Source organism: Hippoglossus hippoglossus, chromosome 1 (assembly GCF_009819705.1).
Source record: "Hippoglossus hippoglossus isolate fHipHip1 chromosome 1, fHipHip1.pri, whole genome shotgun sequence".
Taxonomy (NCBI): Eukaryota; Metazoa; Chordata; class Actinopteri; order Pleuronectiformes; family Pleuronectidae; genus Hippoglossus; species Hippoglossus hippoglossus.
This window is the reverse complement of record NC_047151.1, coordinates 23,941,619-23,966,096: the sequence shown is the minus strand read 5'-3', so window position 1 is coordinate 23,966,096 and position 24,478 is coordinate 23,941,619. Positions and strand designations below refer to the sequence as shown.

General features: G+C 44.5%; 1 protein-coding gene across 1 annotated transcript in view; it reads right to left on the bottom strand.

Annotated features, from left to right (window-relative positions):
• Positions 1–572: 572 nt before the first annotated feature.
• The window catches only part of LOC117770256 (protein ELFN1-like), a 100,865-nt gene continuing 76,959 nt past the window's right edge, over positions 573–24,478 (bottom strand). Inside the window, exons 3-6 of the mRNA XM_034599456.1 lie at positions 9,578–10,250; positions 9,330–9,483; positions 7,986–8,152; positions 573–6,184 (exon numbers count right to left, since the gene is read on the bottom strand). Of these exons, the coding sequence (XP_034455347.1) occupies positions 4,042–6,184; positions 7,986–8,152; positions 9,330–9,483; positions 9,578–9,861 (2,748 nt within the window). The 5' untranslated portion in view covers positions 9,862–10,250 and the 3' untranslated portion in view covers positions 573–4,041. The remainder of the gene's footprint in view (positions 6,185–7,985; positions 8,153–9,329; positions 9,484–9,577; positions 10,251–24,478) is intronic.

Here is a 24,478-nt window from a genome sequence, read left to right as displayed (position 1 = left end):
CTGGACGAAGTGGAGACACATGGTCCGTCTTTATTTACAGTCTACGGTCCACAGCCGCCTTAACAACTCGCATCAAAGGGGAAACAAACCAGAGTTGATTCAACCAGATGAAAAAGCACAGAGGTGGAAACACCCTCAAAGACGGACCACTGGAAGTAAGAACGTTTGTTTTCTGATTCGGATAAAGTGACATATATTCCATGGGTTGTATTACGAGAGCTGCTTACATTTGTGTCACCTACATCATTCTTTTACTCCTTCTATTATGAAGTGTCAAACCATGGAGGGTTTATATTTTTTAAAACTTTTGTAAAGCCTGGAAATGGGAGTTTTACTTTGGTGACATCATCCCAATGTAACGCTGCTGATGTGCAGCGGGCCCGAAAAACCCGGAAGCTAGAAAACATTTTGTCTCACGCGCCAGGCGAGCATCTTTCATCAGGGTGCCATCTTTGAGAGCAGTTCCCACCACACATCCATGACTTACTCAAGCAATCAGCCATCGTGGAGAAGTGGAATGAAAGTCCTGAGTGTGTTTGAAGCGTCTGTGATCTCTCCAGGAAAGGAGCCGGTGAAAGAAAGGCTATTTTATTGTGCTCATTTAAATTTTTTGACAGGAAAATAAAGAAAAAGCCTCTGAGAGATCCTATGGCAGAGCGTTCTCTCTCTCACTCCCTCCCCCCTCTTGCTCGCTCACTCCTGAGTCATTCACCAGAAGAATATTACACAAACTCCCATCAAGGATTTCCTTGCAGCATGCTCCATTGTCTGTCTGTTGTCAGAAGGACCTCTATTTATTTCCACTTTCTAGGCATTGTTGTTTCAAAAACACAGTTTCTCCTCATCACGCTTCAGAGAGCAGCGGCGCTGGTTCGGGGTCACGGTCGAGCGAGCGCCTCGACCGCCGGCCTCGTTGTCGCCGGATCCTGGACGAGCTCTGCTACTCTCTGACACGTGATAAATTCAGGCCATTATTGTTCATAAACAGAACAGAGGGGGGGGGGAAACAAACAAAAAACAGTTTAATACATCGCTACATTGATATTACTGTTACTCAAAGAATGCTCAAGTGAGGCTTAAGAATCAAGCAATTACAAAATTGCAGTCAGGAAAGTATAAGTTAAGAAACGATTTTTTCGATTTTCAAAGCAATGCTAAAGTTAAAAATATTCAAAGAAAATCGAAAACGTTTTTAAGGCTGTTGTTTGGGTTAAAGCCACAATCTGGGAGGTGTGACGTGAAAACCACCACAGCTCAGGAGCGTCCTTCAGGATCTGAGGGGCTTCGCTGCAGAAGCCGAGGAACCACGTCGTAGCTGCTGCTGTGAGAAGGAGGAGAAAATATTATCTGGCCACACAACCAAATGTGCTTTTTGCAGAGCCGCGAACAGCTGTGGTGATTTCACCCGCCCACGATCATGGCTTTAACCGGGGCTAAATAACTTGAGCATTCTCGACTCGTTATAGCAGAGAGAAAAAAAATATTTTATACAGTGTTTCCATTCACCAATAAACTTGTCATCGTTTGCCAGCTCGGTTGTGTCTATTGTGTGTGTGTGTAGCTGTCCGTGTCGTTTCAGGGCTGGAGTCAATTCAGTTTCAATTCAGGAAGCGGGGGGGGGGGGGGGGGGGGGGTTGCAGTTCAGTCCGTCGAGCGCTTGTAACACCGCAAAGCTCGTGAAAAATTCAAAAATCAGCTGAATTGAAATGTTCTTGACTCCATCCCTCGTCTTTATGGTCTTCGTAGATAAGTCATCGTAGCACAGTTCTGTAAAGTATAAACAGTATTTTTGCTGTCACATTTCCAGCCTCCAGTGTTTTAGATCCTGCAGATATTGCAGATATACATGTATAGTCTCTTTTTTTTCACCACACTGGCGATACTAATCACATCACTATCACATTTCTTCTATCAGCTGAAAACCTTTGATAAGGCAGAACCCCCCGTTTTTCTATCGCTTCAGTAACTGAATGCAGTGGCAATTTTTTTTTTTTAGGGCTTCAACATTTGGTTCAATTGGTGACACGAACCGGTGCGAGGAAATCCAAATATTCCGTATTCATCCCCGGCTCTGAAACACAAGTGGCCATCTGATGAAGGTTTTTTTTCTGCCAGACAGATGAAGACACTTTGAATACAGCCCATATATCAGGAACAGGAAAAAACCAGCTGCTGAACAGTATTAATTTCTCAGAGAATACATTCATCTGTGTGTGTGGTTGTGGTTGTGTGTGTGCGCACGAGTACACTTGGATGTTTGTGTATACATGTGCTGAAGTAGCATCTGTATGGGTGACGGTTGATAAACAGCTGGGGCCGGGTCCGGGGGCTACGAGGGTCAATTTACTACCACAGTACTTTGGTCTTAGAAATGATTGGAGGAGAGAAGGGAAGCGGTGAACCGATGGAGCCAATGGATCGTTTTTGTGCAAATTCTCGTTCTGTTTGGCAAAACTCGTGTGTATCGATGTGAAGGAGAAGAGGTGTGTAGATTAGTAGTATTTGAAATAATTTTCAAATACTACTTTGTGAGTTATCACGTTGGCACCACAGTGGATCCTGAGGAATCCAGCAAACAAAAAGCAAAAAAGACCTGGGAGAGAAAGAAAGAAACGAATCGTTGATAAAACACAGTGGAGCTACAGTGTATCGGGAATGAAGCTGAGAGTTTTAGGTCTTTTTCCTAAGAGTCGTTTTTTGATTTTGAACAGTGCAGATATGTTTCCCCGGCGGGAATTGAAGACATTCATTTAGAGATTAGAATTTGTAGTTCGATTTTTTCAAAATCAAAAACGTACCGTTGTAAGTGAGCAGGTAGGTGACTAACTTGAGATTCTGGTTTCCTGAAAAGTCTGAAAGATTTCAAAACCACGTTGTACAAACAAAACAGTCACCTCTGTTGCAAATATAGAACTTCTCTCTCTCATCTGTACAGCGTTCCCTCTTTAGGAGGATGAGGAGCAGGTGTCGTTGGGGGTTCGCCAAGAGAAAAGACTGGTTTGTTGTTGGCTCGGCGGCGAGCACATTCCTCTTGGTAAGAAAAGAAGAAAAGGGTCTCGTCCGTCAAACTCTGTCTCTGTTGCTGCGCACGTCTCAGCTGAGAACGTCCCGAACAGTCAAAACACAGTCACATGACGGAGCCATGCCATATTCAAACAAGAGAATATTAATGACGAGGATCATAGGAATAATAATAAGACCAGTAATGATAATAAGAATAATTAATAGTAATAACAACATATCGTTCTAGGTTTTTTAAATTCACTCTATAAAAACAGGGGTGAGGAGACGTTGGTACACAGTAGGGCTCGACTCTCCCCTTGGTTGATTTGGCACATTATACTCACTCCCTGGTGAGAGCTACCTACTCATTCTCAGCACAGTTGAGTGTTTCTGTTGCCCGGCGACCCATCCAGCATTTCTTATTTTTAATGTTCAAAATATCGCAAATCACGGGCAAAACCTTTCAAAAACGTCTGCTTCCGCCGTCGTATCGCAGGACGCGACACAAAAACAAGCTCCCTGGCAACGCAAAGCGGTGAGCGACAAGCGGACGTCGTGAGGATTGTTGAGGTCGATCTGCCGCGGTCAGGATTGATGGACGTCGCTTTCAAGGCGGATCGAAAGCGTAGCTGTTCGGGACGGGTTGCCCGGCAACATTTAAGCTTTCTGTTCTTAATTGATTCTTTTTTTATTTTTTCTTCGATCAAAACTTAGTAGAAATTAGCTACATCGGTCTGAGCTATAATTTTCATTACATTACAAAAAGTAACTCAGTCTCTCTCATAAGTTATGATTTTTCTTGTTCAATATAATATTTTTAGTTTGGTCCTTCATGTTCTCAGACGAAAAGGCTTAGTTTGTGTAAAGTGTGAGCCAGTGTTGTGTGTGTGTGCAGTTTGATTCTGTAGGTCCTGTAAGTTGTGTTTGTGTGTATTTACAGGTCTTTGTTGTATCAGTCTGTGTTTCTGCATCATCATGTTATGGGTGCAGTGTTATGTCTCCATCTTCCAAGTGTTTGGGGTCTCCGGGGGGGGGGGATCAGGCCTTCTGCTGGGCGGACACGCCCTTCCAGTAGTCCAGTATGTCATGAAGATCCTCATCCTTGGCAAACTGAACCTTCCGCCTCAGCGCATGTCCCGCTGCCACGTATCCTTCGTCCTCCATGGACGCCTGCCGGTGCCTCTTACGGTGCAGTTTGAACCTCTCCCACAAGCCCAGGGTCGGGGTGCACAGGAGCCCTTCCTCCTCCTCATCTTCCTCTGGGCTGGAGCAGTAGCTGAGGTTGTGGTACTGGGGTGAGAGCGGGTAGTGAGGCGAGAGCTGGGAGTAGACGAGCTCGCGCTGCTTGGCCTGCCTGCTGAGGGTGAGGGGGTCTAACACGGAGGGCTTACGGCCCCCGGGGTGATGGTGGAGCTCCTGCATAATCTGAGGGTGGTGCTGCAGCTCCTGCAGGTGCTGCTGGGAGCCGGGGTAGGAGTGGCGGTGTTCATTGTACTGGCGGATTCTCTGGGCTTCTGCTCGAAGGATAGCTGCTGCCGGGTTGACTGTGCGGATGGCTTCTCCTCCCCCGCCTCCCCTTTCTCCTCTCTCTCCTGGTGAGGTCCTCTCGATGTAGCGGGTCTCTGATGAGTGGTAACCTCCCTCTGAGCGGTAGGAGCGAGGGCTGCGGGCGGAGCCAGGGGACGAGGAGGTGCTGGGTCTCTTGGAGGTCGGAGGACCCTCCATGCTGTGGTGTCGCTGCAAAGAATGATGGTAGCTTCTCCCCCTATCTTCTCTTCCTCCTCTCCCACCTTTATACACGGGGGAGAGGAACTCACCGCCTCTTTCTCCTCTCTCTCCTCTCTCTCCTCTCTCTCCTCTGTCTCCTCTCTCTCCTCTCTCTCCTTGCTCAGAGAGAAGCACCAGCTGCGGCTCTGCGGTTGAAACAGCTCCTCCACCTGCAGAAGAGGGGGATTTCATCCCCTGCTGAAAGGAGGTCGACTCAGATTTGAGAGCATCTATACAGTTGTTGATGATCTGGTTAACTTTATCAACTTCTTTAGCGATGGTGGAGATCTCTGCGACCGAGCCCTGGGGATTTGCTTGCGGCGACATCTCCCTCTCTCTCTCTCGTTCTCGCTCCCTCTCGATGCCGGAACCTCTGACCTCCATGTAGTTGAGTTTCGCAGGCTTGTGCGCTGGTGTTTCTATCACCTCCTGCAGCTTGTAGGGATCGATCTCACCACCCTGAGGCAGGTAGGGCATTCTGGACAGGCTGTCCCCGGCAGCGATCTTCTGGGAAACAGATCCTCCGTTCCCTCCCTCTATATCCCCTTCTCCTCCATACTTGAGCTCTATCAGCGTCCTCTGGATCCTGCTCATCTTTCGCTCCTTCGCCTCATTGATTCTCCTCTTCCTCAGGCAGTGGACAAGGACGCCGAGAAAGAGCAGCATCCCAAACAAGCAGCCCAAAATAGTCATAATGTAGTGAGTGGCTGACGACTCATTGGCTATCCTCTCAGCCCCCGCCCGGCGGCCCATAGAGATGGTGAGACAGGTGTGGTTGAAGCGCAGAGAGTTCCGTATGGAGGCCACACAGTATGTGTAGTCGGTGTTAGGTTTTAAGTTCTTGAGCTCGATATCTTCTCTTTGATTTTTCAGGTTCTGGATATTCGTGAAGAAGCTGTTGTTGTAGAGCACCAGGATGTACATTTTCCTGTACGGTTGGGGGATCTGAACCGTGATCACAGCACTTGAATGCAGCACCTGCTTCAGCACCATGAGCGGACTGGTGTCAGAAAAGATGGGGTACGTCAAGCTGATGACCTCGTCAGGGGGCGTCCCGGAAGCGCAATCGTCCAAACCGCAGGGAGAGTTCGGATCCGGGGACGGGGTCGTGGAATCGAACGCGCTGTTGGGATAGAAAGGTGTCACGCTACTTCCGTCGTCCGTGCACACAGTGCTGAGCACGTGCAGAGCGGTGCGCTGGGTGGGCATGCGGGGGTTCTGACTCAGGAGGGTGAAGCCGGAGATGCCCACGGGGGAGTCGCACACCATCCGCTCACTGGTCCGGTTGGGGAAGGCGGAGAGCCAGTGCAGGAATCCCAGCAGCTCACAGGAGCAGTTGAAGGGGTTGGTGTAGAGTTCGCAGGTCGTCAGCTTCGAGAGTCCAGAGAACAAGCTGCTGTCCAACACCTGAATCCTGAGGAGGACACAGAAAGACATCAGGGATGCAAAGAGGGAGATTCACCTTCAGATGACACTCGGTCGTTTTAAATAGTTCTGCTAAGTTTTAACTTCGTATTTTTGGTCTTACTCTATTTTTTAAAGACCCGAAATTGAATTGATCCTTCATCCTTGACAAAAAAAGTTACCCACAATGCAGTTTGGCTGAGTATAGGTCATAAAACCTGCCTCCTCCATGTCAGTAGATGGTACATAGAGCAAAATAATAAGTCAAATAATATTTTCTCAAAGATTTCCATGGTCATTTTAGCCATTAGGCCATAAAAATGGTTTGAAACGTCACAGTTGACAACTGAGACTGACTCCTGATTGGTTGATTGCTTCTATTGACGGTGCTGCGCTCATGTGGCTCCACGGAGACACGTCGTCCAATATTTATATACGATCTATGGTTCATGCAGAGATTCAGGTGTATTGAGCCAACACCAGCTAACGTAGCCTCGAGCAGAGATGAAGAGCAGACTACGTGTCCCCGGATTTAAGAGAGTAATTTAAAAACGGTCAGATGACATCACTTCAGGTGATTCTTCAGACTCCAGGCAGCTGCAGCCACAAAAAGGATTAAACGACCTTTGTCACATATATAGCGGTACTCTCCGAGACCTGTAAATAGAATTAGGTGTGTAGAGTTTCAGAAGCTCCTCCGTCTTCTTAGACTTCAGTTTAAGGCATGAACCATCTCCCAGAATACTTCTTAACAAGCCCCAGACAACAGTTAAACTTGTTCCATTCGGGCTGTTACTTCAACATTTAGGTGAACGATCGATACCAATTACGCCGCCAATAGTAAGAACAAGACCGTTATTCCCACAGAGGAACAGTGCGGGTGTCAACTTAAATTGAAACAGTGCTTTGTTGCAGCGTTGCATCATGATGCACTGAGAGGAGAGTTAGTGTCTCCACATCCTCTGCACTGAGCGTAAGTCTGCCCAACAGTCAGGGAATCCACAAACAGGACTTGGTCTCTGATTTTGTTTTAACGACATGAAGACATTTAAAATTACTGTTTTTGGAAAGTTTCATATTGCTTTCCAACAAGTGCAGCTCGGTTTGCATCATTAACCAGTGAAACCCAGAAAGCCTGACCATGAATAACCTTTACGTGCATTGGATTCCTCTCAGCATCACGTCACAACTAAACAGTTTTAGGGTTAAATCACTGCAGTGACTTTAATCAATCAATTATTGAAGTGTTTGGTCATTGTCAGCAAAAAAATCATTAAAGTTTCCCAGAGCTTAGAGCAGCATTTTTTAATAAAGATAAAAGAAAAGCAGCACATCCCCAGAGTTATGGGGATTTATCAAGTGCACGTTTTTACCTCCACTAAGGACGACTTGTTGGTTTGTTTGTTTCTAAGGAAGAATATGAAAAAACCACAGGACAGAGAGAAGTCGAATAGGTCAGGGAAAAATAATTTAACATTCGGCGTAGATGTGGATCCAGTGTTGTTTATTTTAACTCTGCGAGATTTTCAAGATTTCCGTTGATTAATTCAAATCAGACATATTTAGGGGACTGATATTTATGAGTCTATGCAACGGGACCATTGGGTTTTGGCAGAGGTGTGAGCACCACTGCTTTATAAGTGACTTCACCAGGTAGTTGACTTAAAATCAATTAACTTTCATTCATCCAATCAACTATTCATTCCAGCAGCACCTCTCTCTCTCTCTCTCTCTCTCTCTCTCTCTCTCTCTCTCTCTCTCTCTCTCTCTCTCTCTCTCTCTCTCTCTCACCAGATGCACATGGACAATACCTGTTCATGGAGAGATCTATGTTCTCTATGTTGGGACACTCCCAGAAGGTGTTGGGTGTAACTGCCTCGATGAGGTTGGCTTGCAGGTAGAGATACTGCAGCTTGCCGAGGCCTCGGAGCATCCCCTCTGTCAAGTTCCTCAGCTTGTTAAAGCCCATCTGGAGAACCTGGGGACACCAAGACAAGTGGGATTATTCTAATCTCCGAAGAGCCGGCCGGCGCCAGGCACCGCTCACTACAAGCTGGAAACAGACCGAACAAACAGACGATGGTGGAGAACAATTCGTGTTTCACATGGTGATCTAAGCCTCTGTGCTGTTCCGAATTCACTCCGATCTTTTTTTGTTTGTTTGTTTGTGTTTTACCTCCCGGCACGGCTCCAGCAGCTGGGGGTAGTTGTGTAAGCGTGCCAGCTCATTACGGACGTGTTGAGCTAAGTTTGGTGAAGCACTTTCGCCTGAATGTTTGTGGGATCCAAAAGGAGCAGGTGTGTCTGTGTTCATCTGCCTGATTAGATGCTTTACTCCACTAATACTGATTATCTGGTGCAGATATTATAAATGTAAAATGTTGTCCAAACACAAGCTGCATTTTTATTCACATATTATATAACAATGATACAAATTATATTTAACATTTGTAAATAACTAAAATTCCTGCCTGGCATTTGGTGCTTATCTACGTGACGATTTACAGTGAGCTTTAATACACAGCGTTAATTATATATTATGTAATTGGATCATTTGCCCGCTGATGCAACAAGGTGTAATGAGCGGTTTGATGTTGCAGATGCTTAAAAAAAAAAAAGATCAAGCCAATTATAACTTTCTATACTTTCAGGGATTTTCATTCTGTTTCATGCTGATTGTTTTTCTGGTTGATTGATGGAGTTTTGGGGCGGGGGGGGGGAACTAGGGTCCTGGGGCCGGCTGCAGGGGGCGGTAGGGAGACGTCAGAAACTGGGGGAGATCTTTGAAGACGAGCTGTGAGATCAGGTCCCGACGTTTTCCACATTTGTGTCATGTGTTTCTGTCTTGATCTTAACATGAGTGAAATGTTGATCTCCCCGAGTGTCGCAGAGTTAAAGATTATAGAGTGGAGTGCTCAGGAGTTCTGTGGTGCGCCCTCTATTGGAATCCTGCAGTAACACGGGTAGTACCGAAGCAAGTATGTGAAAAATAAAAAAATGTATTTCCCTCTAAACTGTAATGAAGAAGAAATAGAGTTAAATAGTTTTAAAAAAGCCAAACAAACCTCAATGCAGAATGTTAATGTATTGAATGCATCAACATGAATGTGCATTTATCTGGATGTCTAGTACATGCAGGTCATGTAATGTCTCACCTGCAGGTTGAATTGTGCTGAGAACGCTCCGTCCTCCACGTAGCTGATGTCGTTCTTGGTGAGGTTCAGGTAGGTGAGGTTGCCGAAGCGACTGAGCGAAGAGTAGTGGACCGACCGTATCTTGTTCTCGTTCAGCCTCAGATCCACGATGGTGCTGTGGAGACACGTGAAGGCTGAAGATGTTCGGCAAAGAGGCGAAACATTGTGTTGGAAAAAAAGAAAAGCCGTGAGTGTATAGCTTCTCTTACCTGTTAATGTGGGAGGGGATGGCCTCGTAGGGCGGCTGGTTCATGCTGCAGATCGCCAGCCACACGAAGCCCTTCTCCCCCTCGATGAGCCAACAGTCGGCTGTAACCATCGGCAACCGCATTATTGACAGCAGGGTGAGCCAACAGAGGAAGGAGCTGGCTCTGGACAGGACCACCGACGACGAACCTCCAGTCACGTGATGCCTCTGCCGTCCTATCCTCTGCGCCATTTGGGATTTCGTCGCTATATCCATTGGAGAAATCCGTGAGGAGCTGCTCGCCATCTAACATTTATCCATGCGGGCGGCTGCCATTTAAAAGGGAACGAGGAATATCTCAGTGAATGTTGATTATCTTTTTTTGCCCGGTCACAGCATCGTAAATGTTCTCCTGAATTCTCCAATGTTCTGATAGACGCTGAGGGTTTACATAGGATGAAATACAGGAATGGGATGTATCACTTCATTGGCAGTATCTGCTCCTGGGTAAACTCTATCAATTCTTTAAGTACGGGGTCACATCTGATTTGTTAGGTATAAACTGGCAAGTGGACGACGTCCTGGTGCCAGACTGGGTGGTGCTCATGTCGCCTGTGGCCATCTGCATCTCTGATTGGACGGGCCCCTCTTCTCTTTCTTCCTCATTGCTCACTGGTCGGTGTGAGAACTCGTCCCTGGAGGCAGAGAGAGAGAGAGAGAGACAGGAGGAGGGAGTTAGGAAACAATCGCTGATAAAACACAGTGGCTTACGTGGTGAGACGCCAACAAACACAGCTCCGAGCATGAGGAGCGAGAGGTAGTTGTTCTTATATAACAGTCTGGCATGCATGCACTCCTCCACACGCACGCAAATTAACACATGCACACACACATCTCCCTCTTGACAAGTCCATTTAGTGCACACATGGGTGTGGGTACACAACAAGCACCTGCAGACCTAAACAATACACACAGCTTGTTGCTACACACACAGTTTCACGTTTTCTGCCACACCATTAGCCTCGGGGGCCTTAATAGGCCTGGGCTAAGAATGTCCATGGCTCTGATACTGTATCTAATTAATTAATCTGCTCTAAATAAAACACTTCCTGGAGAAAAACAAAACAAAAAACAGCAGATTTCTGATAGAACAGGACAGACAGAGGGATGCGGGGGAAAGAAAGAGCTGCGAGGGTGAAGGAGGAGGAAAACGTGGGGGTAAGAGAGTGGCGAGGAAAGATGTTCAGGGGGGAGGGTCGGGAGATGGCGGGATGGAGGTGGTGAGGGAGGCAGAGGATGAGGAGGCGAGGAGAGAGAAAGAGGCAATGATTCTGTGAGAAAAAGAGGAGGCTGGGAGGAGAGAGGGAGATGAGAAGTGCCTCTCTGTCTGGGGAATGTGCTGGAATAGTGGCTCTCTCTTCTCTTCGAGAGGCTTTCTCTGCGCCGCGAGGGCAACAAACAGGATGTGACGTCACGGGGGGGCGAAGGAGGAGGAGTGGGAAGGAGCGAAAGGTCTGGCTTTTCCTCGCGAGCATCACTTGGCTGCTGCGCCCTCCTCATTGATTACAGATGAATAGCGCTGCAGAGAGGTGCTTGTGCGTCGCTTCTCTTTTTGAGAACAGGACAAAGATCCTCAGAACATTTCCGTGTCCTTGTCGAGAGGAAGTGTCGCACTGAAATCTTCTGTAACACCGAAGATCAGTTTTTATCTGTTTGTTCTTTGAAAAAAAAGGTGGAAAAGCTGTAATGAACTGCTTATTTAGCTTCACATCATTTTATTTGCAGGAGATATCAGTGAGGATTTGAAAGATGATTTCCTTCCGTTTGAATCAACCCCCTGTAAAGCTCCAGTTTCATCTCCGCTCTTTATATAAACGTCGCAAATGCCCGGTGGCGTACGCGAGTGTCTGTGGGTGTGTGCACACATGCAGGGGCCTCTCCAGCCAGTCAGCACAATCTATAATTGATGGTGATACTTCCTCCCGCATAGCACGAGACAAACTACCCGGTCAGGCCACCAGAGAAAGGCGAGGGAACTGCTGCCAGCTCCACACAAACAAACAGATGCACACATATGCACAGGATGTCCATTTTGCTGACCGAGGGGTTAAGCTCGGGTAAACAAACTGTTGAGGCCGGAGAGCGTGGGGGAGTGCGGCGAGGACGCTCAGTGGGCGGGGGAGACCAAAGGGTTTAGTTAATATGCAGAGACGGACGATTTCCGCCTGACCTCCCTCAGTAGCGAGGTAAGCGGTGTCGGCTGAAGGTTCAGACGCCGGAGCAGGAGAGCAGGGCAGCAGCGAGCGATGCAGCCTCAGCTATGGTTTGCACTTGACCTGCTTTTGTAGTGAATACACTTGTAGTAACGAACGTGATACGCACAGGAGGAACCGTTAAGAGTCTGTCGGCCTCTTTTCCATTTTGCATCATTCATCGCCTTCCCCGACTGCAGTCACACACACACACACACACACACACACACACACACACACACACACACACACACACACACACACACACAGAGAAAACAGCCGCTTGGAATATTCCAGCACTCAGCATCATGACCGACTCACTTTCCAGTCATGTCACACTCAAAGATTTATCGAGTACAAAGCGCCATGTGCAGAAAGACGGAGGTGGACTCTGACCTTGCTTTAACTGACAGGGTTATGACGCCGTGGTTGTGAATATGTTGTGTAGATTTGCACCTTTTCTGATGTATAAGAGGAAATACCCGGAGTATCAGCTTATGGACGTACTCTGATCCAGTCACCTTTGTCACACAATCTGCCAAACAGCAGGGAATCGAACCTCACTACAGGAGTGTGTGTTTTTGCACTAAAGCTGCTATGGAGGTAAGACATACATTCACAAACATACATATTTATTTTCAAAAGCAGCCAAAGTCGCTGTTAACAAAGCAAAAAACAGAAATCCGGTGTAATTTGACTTTATAATCTTAAAACCTACACGACAGGAATCTCCTCACACTCTCATTTATCGTTATTATTGAGCCGGCAGCTTTTCAGAGAGAGAAGAGCGGCAGCAAATGAGGCCGGTTAACAAAACTTTATAATGGACCCAACAAAAAGAAGGGAGGCTCCCACAACAGAAAAAAAAACATCTTTTATTGTATTTCCGATGTTCGATTCTCCGCTCAGACTTTTCTGTGAAACATCCACAACCATCTCCAGTGTGACTCAGTGGAGTCTGAGCAGAGTCAAGCTTTCAAAACACAATAAACATCTTGTATCCTGTTGAGCAGCGTCAAAGCTTTTCTTTCTACCTTTGCCAAGAATCTGGTGCTTCCACCGAACTGTGCCTTCACCAGTTTGTTTGACTCTTAATACATTTCAAGTGACATCTGGTTGAAGGTGAACACGTAACACATGAGTTTGAATGCAGCTGCTTCATCCTGATGCTCAGAGGAACAATCAGAGGCTTTTTAGATCATATACAGACATGATACTAAACTTCAAGTGTTTTTCAAAAAGTTGAACTACGCCTTCAAAAATATCTGCTGCACGTCACAACCTTTAGACCAAGGCTGTTCATTTGTACTTTTGAAAAACTCAGTGACTCTGGTTCATAAAAACTTGATTTCACATGGTTTTATATTTATTTTCATTTACGTATTTTCATAGTTTTGTTCATCACCATCTAATAATTCAAGAAATCGCTATCTATCTGTCTGTCTATCTATCTATCTATCTATCTATCTATCTATCTATCTATCTATCTATCTATCTATCTATCTATCTATCTATCTGTCTGTCTATCTATCTGCAACAATACAGGCAGGTTTACTGTGTGTATTACTGACAGCTTTATTCTATACTAAGAATAATTGCTATTTAATCTGCTTAATTTGGAGAATTAGCTAAAAAATGATCCCACAGGGAAATTAGATCAAACTTTACAGATCTCGATATTTCAGCTGAACCAGGAAGTTGCTTGAACAGATAGGGTTTTAATTAACCCTACGTCGAACCCTAACCCCCAACTTGTATGATCTTCCCAGATGTTAACAATTCATTTTAAGTGTTAAATGTTGTAATGAACTGGAATAATTTTTTCATCAACACAGAGATAGTTTTTTGTCCCTGTATTGTGATAAATAAACACACACACACACACACACACACACACACACACACACACACACACGTTACAACACTGTCCCCATTCCCTCCAGGGTGTGAGTGATGAACAGCACTTAGCTGTTTCTGAGTGTGACAGAAACATGAGCACGTTAATAACAGGCACACATTGTTATACGCACATACATGCAGAACCAGACACACACACACACACACACACAGTGATTACTACCATTACTCCTGTTCCAAACCAGTGTGCAAAAGTAGCAGCTCCCATTAAAGAAGCGAGGAGCCATCTACAGAAGAATGATGATGAAGGTGAAGAGAAAGCAGGAGGATAAATGGGCCATGATGCATATATGTACTAGACGTGTGTGTGTGTGTGTGTGTGTGTGTGTGTGTGTGTGTGTGTGTGTGTGTGTGTGTGTGTGTTTGCCAATGCATTGTTTCTGCATCTAGAGTAAATGTATATCCATGAATTATTCCCTGGGAAATCTGCGAACATTTTTTTATATTTCAAAATATAAAAAAAAACGAAAGTGACATTGTAAACATGTAACGCAATGCTTTGTAAAAATGTGGAGTAAAAAGTACCTGAAAATAAATCTAGTTAAATACAGATACATGAAAATGTAAATGTACTTCGTTACGTCCAATCACAGCAAACAAACCAACAGGGAAGACAACACAAAGTAATAATGAGGTAATGATGAAAATAAAATAAACTTTACCGTCCAACACTAAACCAGGATGATGTGATCGTTTATGATGTATTAGAACACAGGTATATATTATCTGTTATTTGTTTGTAGTTATAATTAAATTATATACCTCATTTAGAACTGCTTAAGGTTTTAGTTTCATTCGATAGTCACTCACTGTATTTACATTCTCTCCACAGTAGTTTTCATTGGTGGTTTTAAAGTCTTTGATTCACTCGCTAAATTCAAACACAAGCAATGAAGCTTGTATCTGATCCAATACAACTTTATCTCACTGTTTACTGTTCAGCTTCTGTGCACGGTGTGTGTGTGCACGGTGTGTGTGTGCACGGAGGTGTATTACAGCTGATGCTTCACTTTAAAACATTCAACTGTTTTTATTGTGACACATATCTGCAGGAAAATGCAACGTCATCAGAGTTCACGGAGCGAAACCGCGACTGTTCCTCCAAACTGCTCCTGCAGAACAAGACGTCGTCATCTTCCACTTCTTTTTCTTTCTCAGTTTTTAAATATTGCAGGGACGGAAAACAAAGGGGAGCAGCTACACTGAGCTGCAGCTTGAAGAGTTTGAGGAGTCGAGCTGCTCTCCTCCAGCTCCTCAGCCAGACGGTGAATTCTCTCTCACTGTGCCCTGCTGTTATGTGGAAAATTACTCGGGTCACACGCAGCATGGAATCAGATCGCGATTGCAATTATTTTTGACTGACATCTTTATTACAATAACATTTCTCATTTGGCGGCACTAGAACATTTCTCTCTCTCTATTGTTTTGACTTGTATTTGCTGAAAACTGTAATCATCAAAAAATATGTATTTATCTGCCATGATTACGCCCCGTGGGTTGTGTTCTCCAGAGCTTCTGGGTTGATAACGTTTCTACTGCTGGTAGATACTGAACTTGGTGTATTTTCACTGCAGTTCCAGCAGACTGTTTATCAGCTGCAGGACCGATACGGCTGCTCATTGATTTTTTTACTGACTTGATCACCACCTGCACGTTAGCTACTGTGAGATGTGATATAAAAACCACAGGGTAACAGACAGGGTTCCATATTGATGCTAATCTCCAGATTAAATTTTGAGTTTAATTCACAAAAATCCATATTCAATTACTTTTGTTATTTTGAATTTAATTTGAATCTTGATGGTTCTGTTAAATCAGATAAATACCAATGTTGTTCGTAGGACTGTTTAACATAATGATATAAAACTTGTGATTGTGTCATATTGTGTGTGCTCTATTCTTTATTATTGCTTTTTAAGACTTTTTTGTTGTTGTAATTCTGGTATATTGTGTGTCAGTCACGTGTGAGTCAGTCACGTGTGAGAAACGTCATCAACCCCCCACCCCCCCCCCCATCCAGGAATGTTTTTTTTATTCTCTTACTCTATGAGTTGGGTGTTTTTCAACATTCTTCTGGATTTCTCAGAGAATAAGTTCTGGATCTAGATGAAATTAAAAAATCTGACATGTTTACAAGACTGATAAATATGAATTGTGTGCAATTTGATGCAAATCTGAATAAAAATCTGGATCCAGTGAACTTATGTGAGTATTAAGACTTATTTCTAAATCCATTCTCTGTAGATTGAGCTGGAACTGTCCTGATGTTCTGTTTGTAAATGAGATGCTCACCTCAATGCATTCCCATGTGAAAACAAAGGTTGAATGAAAGAACGAACTATCACATCAGTGTCTACGTCATTAGGCAGCTCATGGAGCCAGTTATCATTCCTCACCATCATTTCAACAAAGCAGAATTGCACACAGAACTAAATGAAGCACTTAAAGTTGAGGTTTACTGCGAAAAACACAAACTCAAAGATCAATCCTAGGGTTATAAAAGTCAGGATTAGCATTAATTAACATGCAGAGCACTGAGGTTACTGCTGTAACCTCTGTGTTTCTACAGTCTGGTTTATCACAGGTGCATTGTGGGAGCTGTAACCGTCTGGTCTCCACAGTGTCTCCCTCCAAACGCCACACCGAACAGTGATGCACAATAGCTACAGCATCGTCTGAGTTTATATTTCCTTACATCAAAGGTGCTCAACATTAATGTTTCATTTCCCCCCCCCCCCCCCCCCGACGCTGTTGTTCGCGGCTCCTCTTAAAGCTCCGTGTTGATTTATAAGCCTATTTTTGGGAATCGCTCCCAAATAATTTAGGTATTTATGTAACACAGAAACACGGACGTTTGGTAGTTTACGGTTTCTCTCTTTGTTGCCTGCAGCCCTGACAGAGACGTGCGAGGCGCTTGTTATGATGCTTTGAGTTCATCGTGTAAATTTCTCTGCTTAGAGGCTGAATTCACAAGCTCATTTCTCTGCCGGAGTTCAAAGCCTTTCGTTGGAGCTGTTTGAGTTGAATCCACGGGACTTGTCATTGCTCGGGAATAACATGGGTCTTTCTTTTCTACTTCTCTGCTCTGTCCCTCAGTCTGTCTTTCTATCGTCCTTGGAGCCTTCTCTGTATTAGTCATCGAAAACTTCATCTGTAGTTCTGCGGCCTTGTTGGTGTGGTCTCCCTCGCAGAGTTCACACCTCAGAAGGTTTATTAAATGTAGATTTAAAATCAGTAAAAGACGGCGAACACCTTCCGCCCCTGTTTTCACCATGAGGCTGAATGATCCCTGTGGACGAGCTTGTGAAGAAGAATTAATCTTTGCTCGGTGTCTTGGGGACGTCACATCACAGCGTATTCCACAGTCTGTGCTGGAACAGAACTACTTGTGTGTGTGTGTGTGTGTGCACCACGCAAAACACACACTTTACAAGGCGCAAACGACACATGAGATTTGTGCGATCGATGAGTGAGCCATTTGGATTACATTAGATTACGCGGCAAAACGAAGTGAGGTGGCAAAGAGGAAAAAGAGAGAGAGAGAGAGAGTATGAAGGAGAGATCAAAAAGCAGCTCGCTCCGAGGCAAATTCAACTACACCTCTCTCAAGAGACACGGGACAAGTGTGTGTGTGTGTGTGTGTGTGTGTGTGTTTGTGTGTCAACACAATTCAAAGACTTCCATGAGGACGTCATTTGTTTCCCATCCTCATCACCCAACCCCTTGTCTTTTATCAGAGTGATTGACTTACAGAACACACATCACACATCCCTGATGGCCCGTCTCCGCCTTGGGGGCTTTAAAAGAGGGGGCTGATGGGTAGTGGCGATGGAGTGAGGGGTGGGGTGGGGCGGGGGTGGGGGGATGTGGCGGTTGAGCTGACGTCCACACCCGGGCGTGATGGACGTTTCTATAAGAGATATGGAAACACGGAGCGTGACGGACATTTCTATTATAGAAATATTCCACTGCCTGCTACCCGGCCTGTGGCGTTGACAGAAAGGGGGGAGACGTGCACCGCTGTGTCGAATGGGAGAGCTACTGGGACGCAGTGGGAGAAAATATCAACACTATTGATACACGATCTTTTTACTTTCTCTCATCCCAGCACAATGTTTGCGTGTCATCCGTCTCTGTCTGCTTCTCGGCAGCGGTCTGTCCATCTCCCCCCCCTTTGTCTTCACAGTGTTGGGGTTATGGCAGAATTACAGGCTCTGCTGATATACATCTCCATCGGCCCTGTGGTGCTCCCACTTGTCACTCCCCTGCAGAGGGAAGCGAACATGTGAGACGCCGTGGATGATCCTCTGTAGCGCTGCATGGTTACGTAATGTGTTTAGTATTCAGAGAGGAGAGGAGGAGAAGAGGAAGAGGAGGAGGAGGGGGAGGGAGGAGTAAAAAAAAGGGAAGCAGAGGTGGAAAGTGTCAGAGCTTCATTAAATCGCATTGAATAAGCAAATCACAGCAAAGGCCTCAGTAGGAAGAAGTGCGAGATTTAATTTAGTTGACAAACAGGTTCAGAGAGTTAAATCAGTCTTATATCGATCTGTGAAAAAATTTATATTAATGATAAAATCTAAATTGTATGATATCCAAGTAAAAGTGGATCATTAAATTTGTCCATTATTAATTCTATTCTGTAGAAAATGTGCAAAACATAAAGGTGTCCACATACTTTTGGCCATCTAGTGTATTTCCTTATTAGGTTTTTGAATGATGAATTACAACTTTTATGTGGTAGCTTTTATTTTGTGTTCCAATTTTCTTTAAATCAACATTTATATTGACCTTATTGTCTTTTATATATCTCCGTTTCATATCGCATTAAAAAAATACTATTCATCACTTAAAGGCAGAATATGTGAACGTGTATCTCTATTTTTTGTTGATGATTTTCTTTCCAGAAATCTTTTTTATCACTTTCTTTGACATTGTGAGATGAGGTGGTTTGTTTTTACACTTTCGTTGATATTTCAGAGAGTAATTCATGGATCTGGATGAAAAGTGTGAACACGTTGGTGCAGATCCTCTGAAGTTTTAACACCATCACGGAAGAACGGGGACGGCTGCAGAACATCGGCTGATTGGACAGTTTTTTGTTTCTCTCCTCACACTTCCTGTCTGTGTCCAATTATCATACGCAAAATAATTTTACAAAAAGAAAAATACCATCATCACCACTTCTCTAAAAGCTGATACACAAAGTGTGACACACTCTTAGTCCTGACCTGAAAACCACACACACACAGGTGTCTCTCTCTCTCTCTCTCTCTCTCTCTCTCTCTCTCTCTCTCTCTCTCTCCCTCTCCCTCTCTCTCTCTCTCTCGGAGAAGGCAGTAGGCCAGAGAGGGTTTTAACACGCATAATGGGATTTCACACTCTGCGGTACACACACACATGTACACACTCTCGGACACACACTAATGTTGAAGATAAACATGTCTGAAAGCTTTGTGTGATCCCAGACAAATAAACACACACACTCACACATGCACACTCTCTGATATAAAAGGATTTGTCAGGCTCCCACATTGTACACATGCAAAACTAATGGACTCCAATAACCACACAGGAACGCTGCTGTTACCGCGGTGTTTCCAAAAAGACCTGACTTTACACACCTGCCAGGGTGAACGCACACGGGCTGCGGAATCCGCTGCACAAATCTGCCGCCATTACGTGTCTGTCCAGCTTCAGCGTTGTGTTGCACACGCTGCTCAATGTGACCTGTTTCTGTTCAGGACGTGTTAGAGGAGGAAGTCCACTAAAAATCCATCTTTTGGGAATCAAATACTTTCAGCCTGGAGGCCAGAAAGGCGCCTGTGAGTGGTTTGTGGTTTGTAGCTTGTTGTTTCCTCTGCAGTTGTGTCAAAACGTTCATAGACATCTTTCAAACTACTCCGGCTCTGTAATACATTTCTCCAGCGCTGACGTGTACTTTCACTTTGTTGGAAAACACTCACGTCTTCGCAAAGACGTATGAGCTCCAGTGCAAGGACACGCTATGGTAGAGCTGGGATGTCACTCAATAGAGCAGATACCTCCACCCAAAGCCCACCAGTCCCCCTAAGAAACCACATTTAAATTCACGAAAAACAAAAAACAATCTTGCAATGTTAAAGAAAGTTATAAAAAAAAAATCCTGGATCCACCGCTTGTGTTTCCGGATCTGCACCAAAATTCAAGGGGTTCTTCCTTCATCAAGTTTCATGGTAATCCTTCAAGGAGTTTTTGCATTATCCTGCTGAATGAGAAACAAACTAAACCAACACACAAACAGCAGGGGGGGGGGGGGCAAACTGAAACAATGCAGACGATCAGCAGCGCTTCACGGTGCAGGGGCAGTTTGAGATGTTTACATTTGTCCACAGTGACAAACCAAGCTCACACATGCAGAGTCAATACAAAGGGAGCTCCATGCATGTGAATTCACCATGAAAGCGGGAGAATCTAAAATGAAGTAGAGTGGGGTCATTTCGTTGAACCATCTTCTCCTGAAACAGTTTAATTCCACCCAAACGTTATCTTGATACGTCAGTAAAGGATAGAAACAAACAGTGATGTGCTTTTTCTTTAACAGCTTTATGGATGCTGACCTGACTGGTGCATATTCTACCTGCTGATGGAAGCCCAGTTGTTCCAGTGAAAGAAAAACAAAGTGTTAATGCTAAGTCAAAACTATAAGGTTTTATTATTTTGAGACATCAAGTCATTATTTTGAGAAAGTTTCTTATTATAATGACTTTAAGCTTTGTTTTTGTTTTTACAAATTTGTGGAAATGAAATTCAGAAGTGTCTCATCAGTATCTCAACTGTTATATAAAATTTAAAAAAGGTTTAAAATATAGATTTTTATCATATTTTTCTAATATCTCTTTGGTGTAACCAGGCAACTGATTTCTGAGAATCTCATCTGACTGAAGCAGAGGCAGTGAGATTTGAATCTGATGCTCAGAACTGTGGTTTTCTGTGAATTACTCCTTCAAGAGCTCATTTCTTTAGACTCAATACTCTTCCAAACAAGCAGCTCTACTGTAGTTATCTGTTGTCTTCAGAGCATGCAGTGAAATATGGGGCCTGGGTGCTGAGAGAGTGAGAGAGAGAGAGAGAGAGAGAGAGAGAGAGAGAGAGAGAGAGAGAGAGAGAGAGAGAGAGAGAGAGAGAGGGATTTCTCCGTAATAGAAAGCAGAGCTTATGTGCTCTGGTAGGTGGAGCGTGTTATGGCCTGTCTGAAAACTTCAGCAAAGTTTGGCTTCGGAACTTCACCAGACAAATGGCCGAGGCTACAAAGTATAACTCACGGTGGGAAGCATCTCTCCCTCTTCCTCTCTTCAGTTCTGTCTGTCTCTCTCTGACACACACACACACACACACCCTCCCTCACTCTCCTGCTGTGGAGGACTTTAAATAGTAGTAGATATAAAATCTTTGTTTCTAACTGATTGTTCCATTTTGAATTTTCATTTTTGTCGGTTATTTGTTTCGTGAAATTAATTTAGAAACGTAGCATTTTATCTTTCTGCATCGATGTCGGGAGGTTTCAAGTTGTCTCTGGCTCAGAGGGCTCGACAACCAGAGGGTCACACACACGGGTTCGTCCGTTCTGCTCAAACATTACAAAATGTAAAGAAATATCTTTATCCCTCCTCGAGCTTTTACTCCAGGTCTAGTGGATCCAAACCTTTTGGACTTGTCACCCCTTAAACTAGAGAGAAACCCACAGGTTAATTCAAGCTGCTCATGCTAATCATCTCTGAGCAGTTTCCCTAAAGCCCCCCCACCCCCCTGTGTTCCAGAACTTGTTCTCAGTGCCATTAATCATCTTGTTTTTCCACAGATTTAACTTGCAACCTCTTGGCGGAGTCCCAGCTTCCAGGTCAGAAACCTTAAATCTCATTTTAATACGAGCGCTTCCATTCACAACGATGTGTCGGCGACATTTCAGGTTAGAAAATACGTACACATGGACCCGGAGGAGGCCGTAAAGGTGACAGCGTCTGTGCATCAGAAACAACAACGTACAGATATCGCCGGTTCCTGATCCCGTCCTGCCGAAGGGAACCTGAGGGGTTTCAGAATGTGCTGCTGTTCTAAAATCCTAAATATCCTGTTATCAATTTGTTTTGTTTTTTACACTGATAAACAGACTTTTACTTCCTCTGCTTTTAAGAGACAAAAATGCAATGTGTGTCGCATTAGTTCACTTGGTGCTTGTAGCTTAATGTGATTCTTGCAGAGCTGAGTAAATGTACAGGATGATTGGAGAACAGGCCACAAGCTCGGAATCAAACTTTCTTTGTTGTGTTTGGGAAACATTGCCGCTCCAATCTGCTCTTTTGGCTTTAATGTTGCACATTAACATTTTGCCCCGACTATTTCTGTCATAATGTACCTGCCACAGTTTTTGCCCCAGAGCTGTGAATCCATCCACTGAACTAAATTACAGCAGCTGCCTCCGCGGCGCCGCCATTAAAGCTCATCTGTACTTTTTACTGCTTGGTGTAAAGTCGCACTTACGATTTTGATAACAGCCAATTTGGAAGACTTTGATACGGAGCCAAGTCCTGATGTAACGTCCGGCTTCTCGTGAGAGGTGAGATTACAGGGTTCTGCTTGGACCTTGGAAAAGATAAAGTTAAATGTCCAGTGTGTCGGATTCAGGGGAATTTATCGATGACTGTATATAATGATGTAAATGTTTGCCTTGTCATGTTGCTGTTGCTACTAGGAACTGTGCCAGTGGGTGATATGATACTGGGTACGTGTGGCAGTTTGCTTACTGATACCAAACTTCAACTTGTTTCAACAGAACAAATGATCTGTGTCTATTTATCTCTAAAATCTGAAATGAAGATGATCTAACACTTTATTGTCTTCTTCGTCCTCTCAAAGGCTTTTGGCCAAATTGTCGGTAATTTAAATCATTAGAGCTTCATTTACATTTTCATCAGCGTCGGCAAGTGGACCTTAATTTGGGATAATTAGGAAAAGAATGAAATGTCATGCTTAACAAACATCAGTTCTAAAGCATCAGCTTCAAAGTTTTCATCCTGTCTGAGTTAATCAATGCACTTCAGCTAATCCTGCAACATTAATCACGTCGTAATTGATACTGATCACAATTCTATCAAGCAAAGCTAAAGTCAATAGAGGAACATGAGAGTTAAACAGAGAGTCGCCACGGTGGTGCAGTGGTTCGCTCTGTCACATCGTAGCAAGAAAGGTCTGGGTTCGAACCTCCGGTGTGGAGTTTGCATGTTTTCTCTGGGTAACACATACAGATTATGATAATTGGAGATTGCCTGTATGTGTGAATGTGACCTTACGACCTGTCCCCCCCCCCCCTCGATGTCAGCTGATTGGCCCTTAAAGAATAAGCAATACACACAATTTGTCTAGTGAAGACAAGACAAAAATTCGACCTAGCTTTGACCTAGTATTGCAATTTGTAGCCATTTTCTTTTAAAAAGCTAATCAACATTCACTACTAAATATTTTAAACACACAGAGAATCAAACCGTCTTGTTTCACGTCCGTTTGAATGAGATGTGTTGACGCTCAGCTCCTGTGAGACGTGTGTGTACTTTGTAAATGTGTGTCTGGAAAATGGAGAAACCGCTGATTGATGGAAAGGTTAATCATTCCAGACAGATGGTATGTGCTGCTAAATCAGCATTAGGTGAAGTCAGACTGTGTGTGTACGTGTGTGTGTGTGTGTGTGTGTCTGTCTGTGTGTGTACACATCAATGTGTCCATGCCTCCTTAAGCTGTAATGAGCCACTTCATTGGCCGTGAGGGGATGGGGAACCAGTCAGTCATCATGGGAACCAGTAGCCTCATTGTTTTCAGTGTAAGGAGATGGGATAAAAAATAATGTACAATACGAGCCTCCTGACTCGTATTGTGTGTGAGTGTGTGTGTGTGTGTGTGTGTGTGTGTGTGGTGGGGTGGGGGGGAGCTGCTCAGTGACATGAGACACTAAGCAGCGACCAACCAGGAGGGCGGAGGTCAACACCTCATGAGGCTGGAGCTTCTCTGGACAAACCCACAGAATGCTCGCCAAGGTCATTACATAGCAACGGTGACTCCAGAAGTGTGATTGGACTGACTCTGCATGGAGAGGGTGTGTGTGTGTGTGTGTGTGTGTGTGTGTGTGTGTGTGTGTGTGTGTGTGTGTGCAGGTATGTGTGTGTAACAAATCCGATGAAACCCTGTAAACCTTTTGTCCAAACCTCATAAAATCTGTTGACCAAAGCACACTGCTTCACTGATTCACTGGACCGGCCAATAAAGCGCTGACATCCATGCCAGCGCACAGACACACACACAGACACACACACACACACATACACACACACAGGCACAACACAGTTTTAATGCATAGCTTTGCTAAGACATGCACTACAGCTGCAATGTTTGCATGTGTTACATACATAAAACATGATTTCGTGTAAACAAAATGCCTTCGCACAAGAAAACCCATGAACAGCCTCCGAGCACCAGTACACACACACACACACACACGCAAAAACACATTCACACGAGTTGGAAAGGAAGGAGGAGGCAGCAGGCCGCAGCACAATGTGATAAATGTGTTTTTATATCCTGTATATACAAACACACACACACACACAAACACACACACACACACAAGGGCAGTGAAAGAGAAGCAGAGAGAGAATGAGTAATGGCTGGAGAAGGAGGAATTGTGAACGAGATGATGAAAACAAAAGATTCTCATCAGCTGGTTTCAC